This window comes from Ascidia mentula, chromosome 3 (assembly GCF_947561715.1).
Source record: "Ascidia mentula chromosome 3, kaAscMent1.1, whole genome shotgun sequence".
Classification (NCBI taxonomy): Eukaryota; Metazoa; Chordata; class Ascidiacea; order Phlebobranchia; family Ascidiidae; genus Ascidia; species Ascidia mentula.
In genome coordinates this window covers 10,146,860-10,162,357 of record NC_138568.1, presented here as the reverse complement: position 1 = coordinate 10,162,357, position 15,498 = coordinate 10,146,860, and the positions used below count along the sequence as shown (strand labels likewise).

At 39.9% G+C, this 15,498-nt stretch overlaps 2 protein-coding genes and 1 pseudogene across 2 annotated transcripts; all 3 read left to right on the top strand.

The window, feature by feature from the left end:
- Window positions 1-973: 973 nt before the first annotated feature.
- LOC145895576 (1,4-alpha-glucan-branching enzyme-like) lies at window positions 974-4,361 on the top strand. Its single transcript, XM_082984377.1, has 15 exons — window positions 974-1,083; window positions 1,178-1,344; window positions 1,404-1,513; window positions 1,579-1,707; window positions 1,788-2,014; window positions 2,106-2,312; window positions 2,381-2,496; window positions 2,574-2,701; window positions 2,775-2,873; window positions 2,935-3,045; window positions 3,109-3,271; window positions 3,334-3,518; window positions 3,589-3,719; window positions 3,789-3,906; window positions 3,966-4,361. The coding sequence occupies exons 1-15, from the start codon at window positions 974-976 to the stop codon at window positions 4,359-4,361; spliced, it is 2,397 nt and encodes a 798-aa protein (XP_082840503.1).
- A 2,091-nt stretch (window positions 4,362-6,452) lies between these two features.
- On the top strand, window positions 6,453-9,843 carry LOC145895575 (1,4-alpha-glucan-branching enzyme-like; annotated as a pseudogene).
- Window positions 9,844-11,934: 2,091 nt separating this feature from the next.
- Window positions 11,935-15,325, top strand: LOC145895574 (1,4-alpha-glucan-branching enzyme-like). The gene is made up of 15 exons (XM_082984375.1): window positions 11,935-12,044; window positions 12,139-12,305; window positions 12,365-12,474; window positions 12,540-12,668; window positions 12,749-12,975; window positions 13,067-13,273; window positions 13,342-13,457; window positions 13,535-13,662; window positions 13,736-13,834; window positions 13,896-14,006; window positions 14,070-14,232; window positions 14,295-14,479; window positions 14,553-14,683; window positions 14,753-14,870; window positions 14,930-15,325. Exons 1-15 carry the CDS (start codon window positions 11,935-11,937, stop codon window positions 15,323-15,325), a joined length of 2,397 nt encoding a protein of 798 aa, XP_082840501.1.
- Window positions 15,326-15,498: the final 173 nt, after the last annotated feature.

Below are 15,498 nucleotides of genomic sequence, written 5' to 3'. Positions count from 1 at the left end.
GGTTTGCGGTTTGTCAAAATATTATATCAATAATATATAAGCAATGACTATTCGACAATCCAGAAAAGCTGATGATACACATTTTTGAATATTTAAATATTTGCGGAACAATAATTTCTGTTCATCGACTTACCAGTCTATCGAAAACGGGAATAGTCTGCACACAAAAAACTTATTTGTAACACAAACTAAAACGCAATTACGAACAAATTGCACGAGCGACTGAAATAATCTAAATTCTTACGGCGCACGATGGCGCTAATCACCATCGTTTGTGAGAAAGATCAGTTGCACACCGACCAAAGCATCGAATGTAAAATAAACGTTTTTGCCAGCAAAGTCGCCAAATCTTTACGACAGAAGGAGTACGTTTGTGCGTAATACGGAAATGATTTTGTCACTTTTCCGTTATTCAGACAACAAGAGCGGCCTTGAATAACTCGGAACTCGTCCAAGTACAAAGGTTTGTTTTGTGAAAGTAGTTTTTTCATTCCTGAAATTTTGTTGAGGTGACATTAAGTTTATGAGGTTTACCTTACATTATTGCCAAAACGCAAATTATTATTGAACAAGAGAAAGTGTAAACGTACTTTTGGTTGAATTCCGACCAAACACACCCGCATTATAATCTTTGTGATATTGAATTAAATTCGCATCACAAATGATTTCGGACCATTATAGTTGGATTACATTGTCATTAAACTTATTCCTTCCTGTTATGTTCATGTAGTGGTAAGCTGTGAATATTGTTGAATAATCAAGTCTCTTTGTATTCAAAATTATTATCCTAATCCTTGCCAATCTCACTTTATTGCCCGACAATCCCATTAAGAGCGAACTTCTTCCTTTTTACGCCCTATATAAATTCCATCGCAACATACCTACATCACAACATTCGTTGAAATCTCGGTCAAGCTGCGTTATAACCGCTTACTTAACCTTTGATTCGAATCTCATATATCGTGGAGCAAAAATGGAATTCTCAGGTCACGACAATCTTCAACAATGGGGAGTTCCCGAAATCGAAAGCTTGTTTGCAAATGACCCAAGATTAAGAAGCTTTGAAAAGGATATCAGACTCAGGTAAATAAAATACAGTAAAATACAAAACCGTTGTAATTAAATCTAAAGGTTGGTCAAGTAACTATAAATAATAAAACTAATATTGGTGTTGTAGATATGGAATGTTTGAAAAGGCGCTGATGGACATTGAACGCGAGGAAGGAATGGATCGGTTCAGTCGAAGTTACGAAACTTTCGGTGTTGTTCTCACACAAGAGGGAGGAATTCAATGCAGGGAATGGGTTCCCAATGCGAGAGCCGTCTACCTAATGGGAGATTTTAGTGAGTGTGTAGCTTCAAATCGCATCTCTTCGTGTATTTAAGCCACAATGCTTGTTCAGACAACTGGGAAAAAATAATGTACAAGGACATCGGATATGGTCAGTGGGAAATGTTCATGCCACCAAATCGAGATGGTAGATGCCCAATAAACCATCTCTCCGAACTGAAGGTAGTTGGCTTGCTTTTCTCAGACATTGATGTAGAAACACACCTAACAAAATTGTTTAATTTCAGCTTGTGGTTGAAACGAAAGACAATCAGATATTGGAAAGAATTTCACCGTGGGCAAAATACGTGACCCAAAGCGGATCAACGTTTACATGGCGCTTTTGGAATCCGTCTTCAAATAAATCTTGTCAACGAGTACGTGATATGGTTTGCTTTTCTTCACGTTGTCAAAAGCGAGAGCCGAACAGAAAAACAAATTAAAACTTTATTTCCAGTTTGCAAACAATCAAATTTCGAAGCCCGAACGTTTGCGCATTTACGAAGCTCACATTGGGATCAGCTCCGATCGTTGTCAAGTATCTTCTTACAAGCAGTTCACCACAGATGTTCTTCCTCGCATTCGCGATCTAGGCTACAACTGCGTGCTTCTCATGGCAATTATGGAGCATCCTTATTATCCGAGCGTTGGTTACCAAGTTACCAACTTTTTTGCCCCCTCAAGGTGAGTCCACGTTTTAGTGATAGAATTGTGAGTTTTTGCCTCAGTTCAGGATTACGTTTAGTTTACAAAAACACTTGTGTTATGATCGCAGCCGATATGGGACTCCTGACGATCTGAGGGAGTTGATAAACGTCGCACATGGGATGGGAATTTACGTCATGATGGATGTTATGCACAGCCACGCATCGAAGAATGGCTGGGAAAGTTTAGATCGCTTTGATGGCACTGATGAGTGTTTCTTCCGTTCTGATAGACGGGATTTCAGGGAAAATGACGCGCGAAAGTTTGACTTTACAAAGTAAGGGGCATTGCGATGGTTTACGTACAATCATCTCTGTGTGATGGCGCATGTAAAAACTTGTTTAGGTGGGAAGTTCTTCGATTTTTACTGTCCAACCTCCGTCATTACGTGGAAAACTTTGGATTCGACGGTTTTCGGTTTAATGGAGTAACGCCAATGATCTACCACAATCAAATTCCTGGTAAATGTACTTATCAGTATTAGTGCAATTGCAATACTTAAAAAGCGTTTGTTTTGTAAATTTTTAATGATCTTTAGACATCCAATCTGTTGATAACTACCGACAATACTTCGGAATGCACATGGACATTGGAGCAATGGCTTACCTATTGCTTGCAAACAAAATTTTGCATCGATACTATCCAAAAATCATAACCATTGCAGAGGTAGGACTTGTCTTTGTTTGGTCAACAAAAAATCGAACAAAGATTTAAAGAGTGTGTTTTTTGCTGCGTATAGGAGTATACCGAATTTCCAAGTTTGACTCGTCCTGTCAATCAAGGTGGATTCGGTTTCGATTACAGATTATCGATGCATATTCCAAGTCAATGGATGCAGGTAAAACCATGGCAGCATCAAGGAGCGTCATTTTCTACTGTAACGGGTTTCGCGTTTTCAGATGTTAAACGGAATGTCGGAAGAAAACTGGGGAATGAGCGAAATTTGTCAAATGTTGTCCGAACGGAGGACAGGGGAAAGATATATCACGTACCCAGAAGACCACCAACAGGTTAACGATTTAACTTTTAGATTTGAACATTCATTGTCTGATGTTATAAATTTTAATGTTCAGAGCATGGATTGTCAATGGACGATTGCAAGGCAACTTATGGACAATGAGTGCATGTTGGACCGGCGGGAAATGTCACCGAGATTGGACAGAGGAATGAGTCTCCACAAGATGATCAGACTTATCACAAATGCCTTCAGTGGAAAATCATACCTGAATTTTATGGGTAAATTACTTTATTGGCGTAAACGTTTTTTTACATGTTTACCAAAAGGAACCCTTTCGTAGGCAACGAGTTCGCTCATCCAGATTGGGTTGAGTTTCCATCGTTACAGAATGGAGACAATTACCAACTGGCAAGAAGACAGTTTGAGCTTGCTGATGACCAGCAGCTGAGATACAAATACCTCAATAATTTCGATATCGCAATTAACCGTTTGGAAGAACGATTTGGTTGGCTAAGTTCCCCTCAGGTATAGGATAATTATTGTTTCCGTTGGTATTCACTTGCAGTGCACGTTTTCACAATCCAATTGATCTTAGGGACTTGTTACACGTCAACACGATGATGAGAAAGTGATTGTATTCGAAAGAGCCGGCCTGGTCTTCATGTTTAACTTTCATCCTACAAAAAGTTATCCCAATTATCGAATCGGTGTACGAACATCAGGAACGTGAGTATGGTTTGGGTATACCTTGCACAGTTCGCGTACCGTCGTAAATAACACCCTTTCGCGTTGAAGGTACAAGATTGTTTTGGACAGTGACCAAAAAATGTTTGGAGGTCACGTTAGAAATGAAGCTTCGGTGGATTTCCACACTCAACAACAATCGTGTGACAATAACCCATGTTCACTGATGGTAAGATGCTATCATACTGTCATTCAAACGAATCACTACATCTTTCTATTTTGCTCAAGGTTTATTTGCCGTCACGTTGTGTTATTGTAATGGCGAGCGACGCCCTTTCTCATTGGTCCAACGACGTGAATGCCAATCGGGTTTATTATGGATACGATGATTGTCGTGATCGCGGCCGTGACTACAACTCGCGGAGCACTTCACCGTGGCGTCGTGAACGTAGCCACAGTCGTGGTCGTTCGCCGAGCTGTGAAACTCGCTTGAGGGAGATGAATTTGGGCGAATCGAGAAGAGATAAGAGTCCATACAGATGTGCAAGTTTTGGCAGAAGTCAACCAGTTTACAATGCTTCTGGCTGCTCTTCTCATCGATTTCAACAAAACGGGCGTAGCCCGTCACGTTCCAGATCTGTTGGATTTTCAGGCGTTTCTGGTCGTCGAGCTTCGGGATATTGATTGGTTTCAAATAAAATATCCACACGAAACTACATATTTGTTGTGCTGTGTTGATTGTTGTAATTCTTATTTGTTGTTTGTGTCACAAAATGACCTTTGTCTTTCTGCATTGTTGTCAGAGCTATTATTAAATAAACAAAAGTTTATTGGACTCTATTGGTGTAAATGTTACGAATTAAAATAAACTCAATGTGAGGATTTATTTCGATATGTTTTGTTGGAGATTCCGAAATCCTGTACCCCTGGTTAAATGGCCAGTAATTTTACGAAAGTTTAGTTTCAATAACGGTTAAAGACGGGATACCTTTATGGCAATTGTGCGTCTAGCGTGACAACGAAGCGAACGTCCATGAAACAATGACGACAGTATATCCCAAAACAGCCGTAGTGGAAGGCTTGGTTTGCATCAGCTAGTTTGTTGTTTTATGTTAATTACGCATAGTAAAACATACACTGCCAGAAATACGCAAATGATTAGGTAGACTACACGATTCATATCTCTGCAAATTTCAATTGCATTTCTTGGTGTTTTTACAACCCAAATAATGTCAACTGAGAATGTCTAGTCCTGTATTACAAACACTCTGATGATTTGAAACCCCCCCTAAATCCACTAAAAATTCCTTCAAACACGCTCAAGTTGGACGTAGCACCAGCACATGCACCCGTTCCTATTCAACCAAAAATGGACCTCCGTGCGTCACTGATCGCTTTGTTACGTCGTATGTACGTTACATTGTGACAGAAGAATACAAGTTGGTCTTTTACCGCCGGCCAAACTTATTTTATTGGAAATACAGATGTGCGGGCAGCTCCCGCTGCGAGGGTTGTGCTGTTGGCATGTGATCAAACTGACACTAAGTGCTAAATCCTATGGGCACTCGAGGAAAGTTGTCAAGCAAGCTTACCTATGGTAGAATGAAAAGTGTTTGCGAAATATTGATTTTACCCGCGGAATGTTTCAAGGGAAAACTTAGGTATTGCAAACGCAAATATTATAACGTGGATATTACAAGAAAAATAGTAGCGAACGAACTCATTTCGACTCGGACTGAAAAAGACAAATTCGTACGTTGCTTGGTTATATGCTGTCGCAACCACGATCTCAGTAGAAGCGACTGGTTTGCGGTTTGTTGAAATATTATGTCAATATTATATAAGCAATGACTATTCGACAATCCAGAAAAGCTGGTGATACACATTTTTGAATATTTAAATATTTGCGGAACAATAATTTCTGTTCATCGACTTACCAGTCTATCGAAAACGGGAATAGTCTGCACACAAAAAACTTATTTGTAACACAAACTAAAACGCAATTACGAACAAATTGCACGAGCGACTGAAATAATCTAAATTCTTACGGCGCACGATGGTGCTAATCACCATCGTTTGTGAGAAAGATCAGTTGCACACCGACCGAAGCATCGAATGTAAAATAAACGTTTTTGCCAGCAAAGTCGCCAAATATTTACGACAGCAGGAGTACGTTTGTGCGTAATACGGAAATGATTTTGTCACTTTTTCGTTATTCAGACAACAAGAGCGGCCTTGAATAACTCGGAACTCGTCCAAGTACAAAGGTTTTTTTTGTGAAAGTAATTTTTTCATTCCTGACATTTTGTTGAGGTGGCATTAAGTTTATGAGGTTTACCTTACATTATTGTCAAAACGCATCATATTATTGAATAAGAGAAAGTGTAAGCGTACTTTCGGTTGAATTCCGACCAAACGCACCCGCATTTTAATCTTTGTGATATTGAATTAAATTCGCATCACAAATGATTTCAGACCATTATAGTTGGATTACATTGTCATTAAACTTATTCCTTCCTGTTATGTTCATGTAGTGGTAAGCTGTGAACATTGTTGAATAATCAAGTCTCTTTGTATTCCAAATTATTATCCTAATCCTTGCCAATCTCACTTTATTGCCCGACAATCCCATTAAGAGCGAACTTCTTCCTTTTTACGCCCTATATAAATTCCATCGCAACATACCTACATCACAACATTCGTTGAAATCTCAGTCAAGCTGCGTTATAACCGCTTACTTAACCTTTGATTCGAATCTCATATCGTGGAGCAAAAATGGAATTCTCAGGTCACGACAATCTTCAACAATGGGGAGTTCCCGAAATCGAAAGCTTGTTTGCAAATGACCCAAGATTAAGAAGCTTTGAAAAGGATATCAGACTTAGGTAAATAAAAGACAGTAAAATACAAAACCGTTGTAATTAAATCTAAAGGTTGGTCAAGTAACTATAAATAATATAACTAATATTGGTGTTGCAGATATGGAATGTTTGAAAAAGCGCTGATGGACATTGAACGCGAGGAAGGAATGGATCGGTTCAGTCGAAGTTACGAAACTTTCGGTGTTGTTCTCACACAAGAGGGAGGAATTCAATGCAGGGAATGAGTTCCCAATGCGAGGGCCGTCTACCTAATGGGAGATTTTAGTGAGTGTGTAGCTTCAAATCGAATCTCTTCGTGTATTTAAGCCACAATGCTTGTTCAGACAACTGGGAAAAAATAATGTACAAGGACATCGGATATGGTCAGTGGGAAATGTTCATGCCACCAAATCGAGATGGTAGATGCCCAATAAACCATCTATCCGAACTGAAGGTAGATGGCTTGCTTTACTCAGACATTGATGTGGAAACACAAATAACAAAATTGTTTAATTTCAGCTTGTGGTTGAAACGAAAGACAATCAGATATTGGAAAGAATTTCACCGTGGGCAAAATACGTGACCCAGTGCGGATCAACGTTTACATGGCGCTTTTGGAATCCGTCTTCAAATAAATCTTGTCAACGAGTACGTGATATGGTTTGCTTTTCTTCACGTTGTCAAAAGCGAGAGTCGAACAGAAAAACAAATTAAAACTTTATTTCCAGTTTGCAAACAATCAAATTTCGAAGCCCGAACGTTTGCGCATTTACGAAGCTCACATTGGGATCAGCTCCGATCGTTGTCAAGTATCTTCTTACAAGCAGTTCACCACAGATGTTCTTCCTCGCATTCGCGATCTAGGCTACAACTGCGTGCTTCTCATGGCAATTATGGAGCATCCTTATTATCCGAGCGTTGGTTACCAAGTTACCAACTTTTTTGCGCCCTCAAGGTGAGTCCACGTTTTAGTGATAGAATTGTGAGTTTTTGCCTCAGTTCAGGATTACGTGTAGTTTACAAAAACACTTGTGTCATGATCGCAGCCGATATGGGACTCCTGACGATCTGAGGGAGTTGATAAACGTCGCACATGGGATGGGAATTTACGTCATGATGGATGTTATGCACAGTCACGCATCGAAGAATGGCTGGGAAAGTTTAGATCGCTTTGATGGCACTGATGAGTGTTTCTTCCGTTCTGATAGACGTGATTTCAGGGAAAATGACGCGCGAAAGTTTGACTTTACAAAGTAAGGGGCATTGCGATGGTTTGCGTACAATCATCTCTGTGTGATGGCGCATGTAAAAACTTGTTTAGGTGGGAAGTTCTTCGATTTTTACTGTCCAACCTCCGTCATTACGTGGAAAACTTTGGATTCGACGGTTTTCGGTTTAATGGAGTAACGCCAATGATCTACCACAATCAAATTCCTGGTAAATGTACTTATCAGTATTAGTGCAATTGCAATACTTAAAAAGCGTTTGTTTTGTAAATTTTTAATGATCTTTAGACATCCAATCTGTTGATAACTACCGACAATACTTCGGAATGCACATGGACATTGGAGCAATGGCTTACCTATTGCTTGCAAACAAAATTTTGCATCGATACTATCCAAAAATCATAACCATTGCAGAGGTAGGACTTGTCTTTGTTTGGTCAACAAAAAATCGAACAAAGATTTAAAGAGTGTGTTTTTTGCTGCGTATAGGAGTATACCGAATTTCCAAGTTTGACTCGTCCTGTCAATCAAGGTGGATTCGGTTTCGATTACAGATTATCGATGCATATTCCAAGTCAATGGATGCAGGTAAAACCATGGCAGCATCAAGGAGCGTCATTTTCTACTCTAACGGGTTTCGCGTTTTCAGATATTAAACGGAATGTCGGATGAAAACTGGGGAATGAGCGAAATTTGTCAAATGTTGTCCGAACGGAGGACAGGGGAAAGATATATCACGTACCCAGAAGACCACCAACAGGTTAACGATTTAACTTTTAGATTTGAACATTCATTGTCTGATGTTATAAATTTTAATGTTCAGAGCATGGATTGTCAATGGACGATTGCAAGGCAACTTATGGACAATGAGTGCATGTTGGACCGGCGGGAAATGTCACGGAGATTGGACAGAGGAATGAGTCTCCACAAGATGATCAGACTTATCACAAATGCCTTCAGTGGAAAATCATACCTGAATTTTATGGGTAAATTACTTTATTGGCGTAAACGTTTTTTTACATGTTTACCAAAAGGAACCCTTTCGTAGGCAACGAGTTCGCTCATCCAGATTGGGTTGAGTTTCCATCGTTACAGAATGGAGACAATTACCAACTGGCAAGAAGACAGTTTGAGCTTGCTGATGACCAGCAGCTGAGATACAAATACCTCAATAATTTCGATATCGCAATTAACCGTTTGGAAGAACGATTTGGTTGGCTAAGTTCCCCTCAGGTATAGGATAATTATTTTTTCCGTTGGTATATTCACTTGCAGTGCACGTTTCCACAATCCATTTGATCTTAAGGGACTTGTTACACGTCAACACGATGATGAGAAAGTGATTGTATTCGAAAGAGCCGGCCTGGTCTTCATGTTTAACTTTCATCCTACACAAAGTTATCCCAATTATCGAATCGGTGTACGAACATCAGGAACGTGAGTATGGTTTGGGTATACCTTGCACAGTTCGCGTTCCGTCGTAAATAACACCCTTTCGCGTTGAAGGTACAAGATTGTTTTGGACAGTGACCAAAAAATGTTTGGAGGTCACGGTAGAAATGAAGCTTCGGTGGATTTCCACACTCAACAACAATCGTGTGACAATAACCCATGTTCACTGATGGTAAGATGCTATCATACTGTAATTCAAACGAATCACTAAATCTTTCTATTTTGCTCAAGGTTTATTTGCCGTCACGTTGTGTTATTGTAATGGCGAGCGACGCCCTTTCTCATTGGTCCAACACCGTGAATGCCAATCGGGTTTATTATGGATACGATGATTGTCGTGATCGCGGCCGTGACTACAACTCGCGGAGCACTTCACCGTGGCGTCGTGAACGTAGCCACAGTCGTGGTCGTTCGCCGAGCTGTGAAACTCGCTTGAGGGAGATGAATTTGGGCGAATCGAGAAGAGATAAGAGTCCATACAGATGTGCAAGTTTTGGTAGAAGTCAACCAGTTTACAATGCTTCTGGCTGCTCTTCTCATCGATTGCAACAAAACGGTCGTAGCCCGTCACCTTCCAGATCTGTTGGATTTTCAGGCGTTTCTGGTCGTCGAGCTTCGGGATATTGATTGGTTTCAAATAAAATATCCACACGAAACTACATATTTGTTGTGCTGTGTTGATTGTTGTAATTCTTATTTGTTGTTTGTGTCACAAAATGACCTTTGTCTTTCTGCATTGTTGTCAGAGCTATTATTGAATAAACAAAAGTTTATTGGACTTTATTGGAGTAAATGTTACGAATTAAAATAAACTCAATGTGAGGATTTATTTCGATATGTTTTGTTGGAGATTCCGAAATCCTGTACCCCTGGTTAAATGGCCAGTAATTTTACGAAAGTTTAGTTTCAATAACGGTTAAAGACGGGATACCTTTATGGCAATTGTGCGTCTAGCGTGACAACGAAGCGAACGTCCATGAAACAATGACGACAGTATATCCCAAAACAGCCGTAGTGGAAGGCTTGGTTTGCATCAGCTAGTTTGTTGTTTTATGTTAATTACGCATAGTAAAACATACACTGCCAGAAATACGCAAATGATTAGGTAGACTACACGATTCATATCTCTGCAAATTTCAATTGCATTTCTTGGTGTTTTTACAACCCAAATAATGTCAACTGAGAATGTCTAATCCTGTATTACAAACACTCCGATGATTTGAAACCCCCCTTAAATCCACTAAAAATTCCTTCAAACACGCTCAAGTTGGACGTAGCACCAGCACATGCACCCGTTCCTATTTAACCAAAAATGGACCTCCGTGCGTCACTGATCGCTTTGTTACGTCGTATGTACGTTACATTGTGACAGAGGAATACAAGTTGGTCTTTTACCGCCGGCCAAACTTATTTTAGTGGAAATACAGATGTGCGGGCAGCTCCCGCTGCGAGGGTTGTGCTGTTGGCATGTGATCAAACTGACCCTAAGTGCTAAATCCTATGGGCACTCGAGGAAAGTTGTCAAGCAAGCTTACCTATGGTAGAATGAAAAGTGTTTGCGAAATATTGATTTTACCCGCGGAATGTTTCAAGGGAAAACTTAGGTATTGCAAACGCAAATATTATAACGTGGATATTACAAGAAAAATAGTAGCGAACGAACTCATTTCGACTCGGTCTGAAAAAGACAAATTCGTACGTTGCTTGGTTATATGCTGTCGCAACCACGATCTCAGTAGAAGCGACTGGTTTGCGGTTTGTTAAAATATTATATCAATATTATGTAAGCAATGACTATTCGACAATCCAGAAAAGCTGATGATACACATTTTTGAATATTTAAATATTTGCGGAACAATAATTTCTGTTCATCGACTTACCAGTCTATCGAAAACGGGAATAGTCTGCACACAAAACACTTATTTGTAACACAAACTAAACCGCAATGACGAACAAATTGCACGAGCGACTGAAATAATCTAAATTCTTACGGCGCACGATGGCGCTAATCACCATCGTTTGCGAGAAAGATCAGTTGCACACCGACCGAAGCATCGAATGTAAAATAAACGTTTTTGCCAGCAAAGTCGCCAAATCTTTACGACAGAAGGAGTACGTTTGTGCGTAATACGGAAATGATTTTGTCACTTTTTCGTTATTCAGACAACAAGAGCGGCCTTGAATAACTCGGAACTCGTCCAAGTACAAAGGTTTGTTTTGTGAAAGTAGTTTTTTCAATCCTGAAATTTTGTTGAGGTGACATTAAGTTTATGAGGTTTACCTTACATTATTGCCAAAACGCATCATATTATTGAATAAGAGAAAGTGTAAGCGTACTTTTGGTTGAATTCCGACCAAACACACCCGCATTTTAATCTTTGTGATATTGAATTAAATTCGCATCACAAATGATTTCGGACCATTATAGTTGGATTACATAGTCATTAAACTTATTCCTTCCTGTTATGTTCATGTAGTGGTAAGCTGTGAATATTGTTGAATAATCAAGTCTCTTTGTATTCAAAATTATTATCCTAATCCTTGCCAATCTCACTTTATTGCCCGACAATCCCATTAAGAGCGAACTTCTTCCTTTTTACGCCCTATATAAATTCCATCGCAACATACCTACATCACAACATTCGTTGAAATTTCGGTCAAGCTGCGTTATAACCGCTTACTTAACCTTTGATTCGAATCTCATATCGTGGAGCAAAAATGGAGTTCTCAGGTCACGACAATCTTCAACAATGGGGAGTTCCCGAAATCGAAAGCTTGTTTGCTAATGACCCAAGATTAAGAAGCTTTGAAAATGATATTAGACTTAGGTAAATAAAAGACAGTAAAACACAAAACCGTTGTAATTAAATCTGAAGGTTGGTCAAGTAACTATAAATAATAAAACTAATATTGGTGTTGTAGATATGGAATGTTTGAAAAAGCGCTGATGGACATTGAACGCGAGGAAGGAATGGATCGGTTCAGTCGAAGTTACGAAACTTTCGGTGTTGTTCTCACACAAGAGGGAGGAATTCAATGCAGGGAATGGGTTCCCAATGCGAGGGCCGTCTACCTAATGGGAGATTTTAGTGAGTGTGTAGCTTCAAATCGAATCTCTTCGTGTATTTAAGCCACAATGCTTGTTCAGACAACTGGGAAAAAATAATGTACAAGGACATCGGATATGGTCAGTGGGAAATGTTCATGCCACCAAATCGAGATGGTAGATGCCCAATAAACCATCTATCCGAACTGAAGGTAGATGGCTTGCTTTACTCAGACATTGATGTGGAAACACAAATAACAAAATTGTTTAATTTCAGCTTGTGGTTGAAACGAAAGACAATCAGATATTGGAAAGAATTTCACCGTGGGCAAAATACGTGACCCAGTGCGGATCAACGTTTACATGGCGCTTTTGGAATCCGTCTTCAAATAAATCTTGTCAACGAGTACGTGATATGGTTTGCTTTTCTTCACGTTGTCAAAAGCGAGAGTCGAACAGAAAAACAAATTAAAACTTTATTTCCAGTTTGCAAACAATCAAATTTCGAAGCCCGAACGTTTGCGCATTTACGAAGCTCACATTGGGATCAGCTCCGATCGTTGTCAAGTATCTTCTTACAAGCAGTTCACCACAGATGTTCTTCCTCGCATTCGCGATCTAGGCTACAACTGCGTGCTTCTCATGGCAATTATGGAGCATCCTTATTATCCGAGCGTTGGTTACCAAGTTACCAACTTTTTTGCGCCCTCAAGGTGAGTCCACGTTTTAGTGATAGAATTGTGAGTTTTTGCCTCAGTTCAGGATTACGTGTAGTTTACAAAAACACTTGTGTTATGATCGCAGCCGATATGGGACTCCTGACGATCTGAGGGAGTTGATAAACGTCGCACATGGGATGGGAATTTACGTCATGATGGATGTTATGCACAGTCACGCATCGAAGAATGGCTGGGAAAGTTTAGATCGCTTTGATGGCACTGATGAGTGTTTCTTCCGTTCTGATAGACGTGATTTCAGGGAAAATGACGCGCGAAAGTTTGACTTTACAAAGTAAGGGGCATTGCGATGGTTTGCGTACAATCATCTCTGTGTGATGGCGCATGTAAAAACTTGTTTAGGTGGGAAGTTCTTCGATTTTTACTGTCCAACCTCCGTCATTACGTGGAAAACTTTGGATTCGACGGTTTTCGGTTTAATGGAGTAACGCCAATGATCTACCACAATCAAATTGCTGGTAAATGTACTTATCAGTATTAGTGCAATTGCAATACTTAAAAAGCGTTTGTTTTGTAAATTTTTAATGATCTTTAGACATCCAATCTGTTGATAACTACCGACAATACTTCGGAATGCACATGGACATTGGAGCAATGGCTTACCTATTGCTTGCAAACAAAATTTTGCATCGATACTATCCAAAAATCATAACCATTGCAGAGGTAGGACTTGTCTTTGTTTGGTCAACAAAAAATCGAACAAAGATTTAAAGAGTGTGTTTTTTGCTGCGTATAGGAGTATACCGAATTTCCAAGTTTGACTCGTCCTGTCAATCAAGGTGGATTCGGTTTCGATTACAGATTATCGATGCATATTCCAAGTCAATGGATGCAGGTAAAACCATGGCAGCATCAAGGAGCGTCATTTTCTACTCTAACGGGTTTCGCGTTTTCAGATATTAAACGGAATGTCGGATGAAAACTGGGGAATGAGCGAAATTTGTCAAATGTTGTCCGAACGGAGGACAGGGGAAAGATATATCACGTACCCAGAAGACCACCAACAGGTTAACGATTTAACTTTTAGATTTGAACATTCATTGTCTGATGTTATAAATTTTAATGTTCAGAGCATGGATTGTCAATGGACGATTGCAAGGCAACTTATGGACAATGAGTGCATGTTGGACCGGCGGGAAATGTCACGGAGATTGGACAGAGGAATGAGTCTCCACAAGATGATCAGACTTATCACAAATGCCTTCAGTGGAAAATCATACCTGAATTTTATGGGTAAATTACTTTATTGGCGTAAACGTTTTTTTACATGTTTACCAAAAGGAACCCTTTCGTAGGCAACGAGTTCGCTCATCCAGATTGGGTTGAGTTTCCATCGTTACAGAATGGAGACAATTACCAACTGGCAAGAAGACAGTTTGAGCTTGCTGATGACCAGCAGCTGAGATACAAATACCTCAATAATTTCGATATCGCAATTAACCGTTTGGAAGAACGATTTGGTTGGCTAAGTTCCCCTCAGGTATAGGATAATTATTTTTTCCGTTGGTATATTCACTTGCAGTGCACGTTTCCACAATCCATTTGATCTTAAGGGACTTGTTACACGTCAACACGATGATGAGAAAGTGATTGTATTCGAAAGAGCCGGCCTGGTCTTCATGTTTAACTTTCATCCTACACAAAGTTATCCCAATTATCGAATCGGTGTACGAACATCAGGAACGTGAGTATGGTTTGGGTATACCTTGCACAGTTCGCGTTCCGTCGTAAATAACACCCTTTCGCGTTGAAGGTACAAGATTGTTTTGGACAGTGACCAAAAAATGTTTGGAGGTCACGGTAGAAATGAAGCTTCGGTGGATTTCCACACTCAACAACAATCGTGTGACAATAACCCATGTTCACTGATGGTAAGATGCTATCATACTGTAATTCAAACGAATCACTAAATCTTTCTATTTTGCTCAAGGTTTATTTGCCGTCATGTTGTGTTATTGTAATGGCGAGCGACGCCCTTTCTCATTGGTCCAACACCGTGAATGCCAATCGGGTTTATTATGGATACGATGATTGTCGTGATCGCGGCCGTGACTACAACTCGCGGAGCACTTCACCGTGGCGTCGTGAACGTAGCCACAGTCGTGGTCGTTCGCCGAGCTGTGAAACTCGCTTGAGGGAGATGAATTTGGGCGAATCGAGAAGAGATAAGAGTCCATACAGATGTGCAAGTTTTGGTAGAAGTCAACCAGTTTACAATGCTTCTGGCTGCTCTTCTCATCGATTTCAACAAAACGGTCGTAGCCCGTCACCTTCCAGATCTGTTGGATTTTCAGGCGTTTCTGGTCGTCGAGCTTCGGGATATTGATTGGTTTCAAATAAAATATCCACACGAAACTACATATTTGTTGTGCTGTGTTGATTGTTGTAATTCTTATTTGTTGTTTGTGTCACAAAATGACCTTTGTCTTTCTGCATTGTTGTCAGAGCTATTATTGAATAAACAAAAGTTTATTGGACTTTATTGGAGTAAATGTTACG

What these genes read in the sequence shown, in the direction of transcription:
- LOC145895576 (XM_082984377.1), top strand. Translation starts at nt 974, where the DNA reads ATGGAATTCTCAGGTCACGACAATCTTCAACAATGGGGAGTTCCCGAA. An exon ending in CAAATAAATCTTGTCAACGA is followed by an intron (nt 1,708 to 1,787) that starts GTACGTGATATG and finishes CTTTATTTCCAG; the next exon opens with TTTGCAAACAATCAAATTTC. An exon ending in GTTGGCTAAGTTCCCCTCAG is followed by an intron (nt 3,519 to 3,588) that starts GTATAGGATAAT and finishes AATTGATCTTAG; the next exon opens with GGACTTGTTACACGTCAACA.
- LOC145895574 (XM_082984375.1), top strand. Translation starts at nt 11,935, where the DNA reads ATGGAGTTCTCAGGTCACGACAATCTTCAACAATGGGGAGTTCCCGAA. An exon ending in CTACCTAATGGGAGATTTTA is followed by an intron (nt 12,306 to 12,364) that starts GTGAGTGTGTAG and finishes ATGCTTGTTCAG; the next exon opens with ACAACTGGGAAAAAATAATG. An exon ending in CGAAAGTTTGACTTTACAAA is followed by an intron (nt 13,274 to 13,341) that starts GTAAGGGGCATT and finishes AAACTTGTTTAG; the next exon opens with GTGGGAAGTTCTTCGATTTT.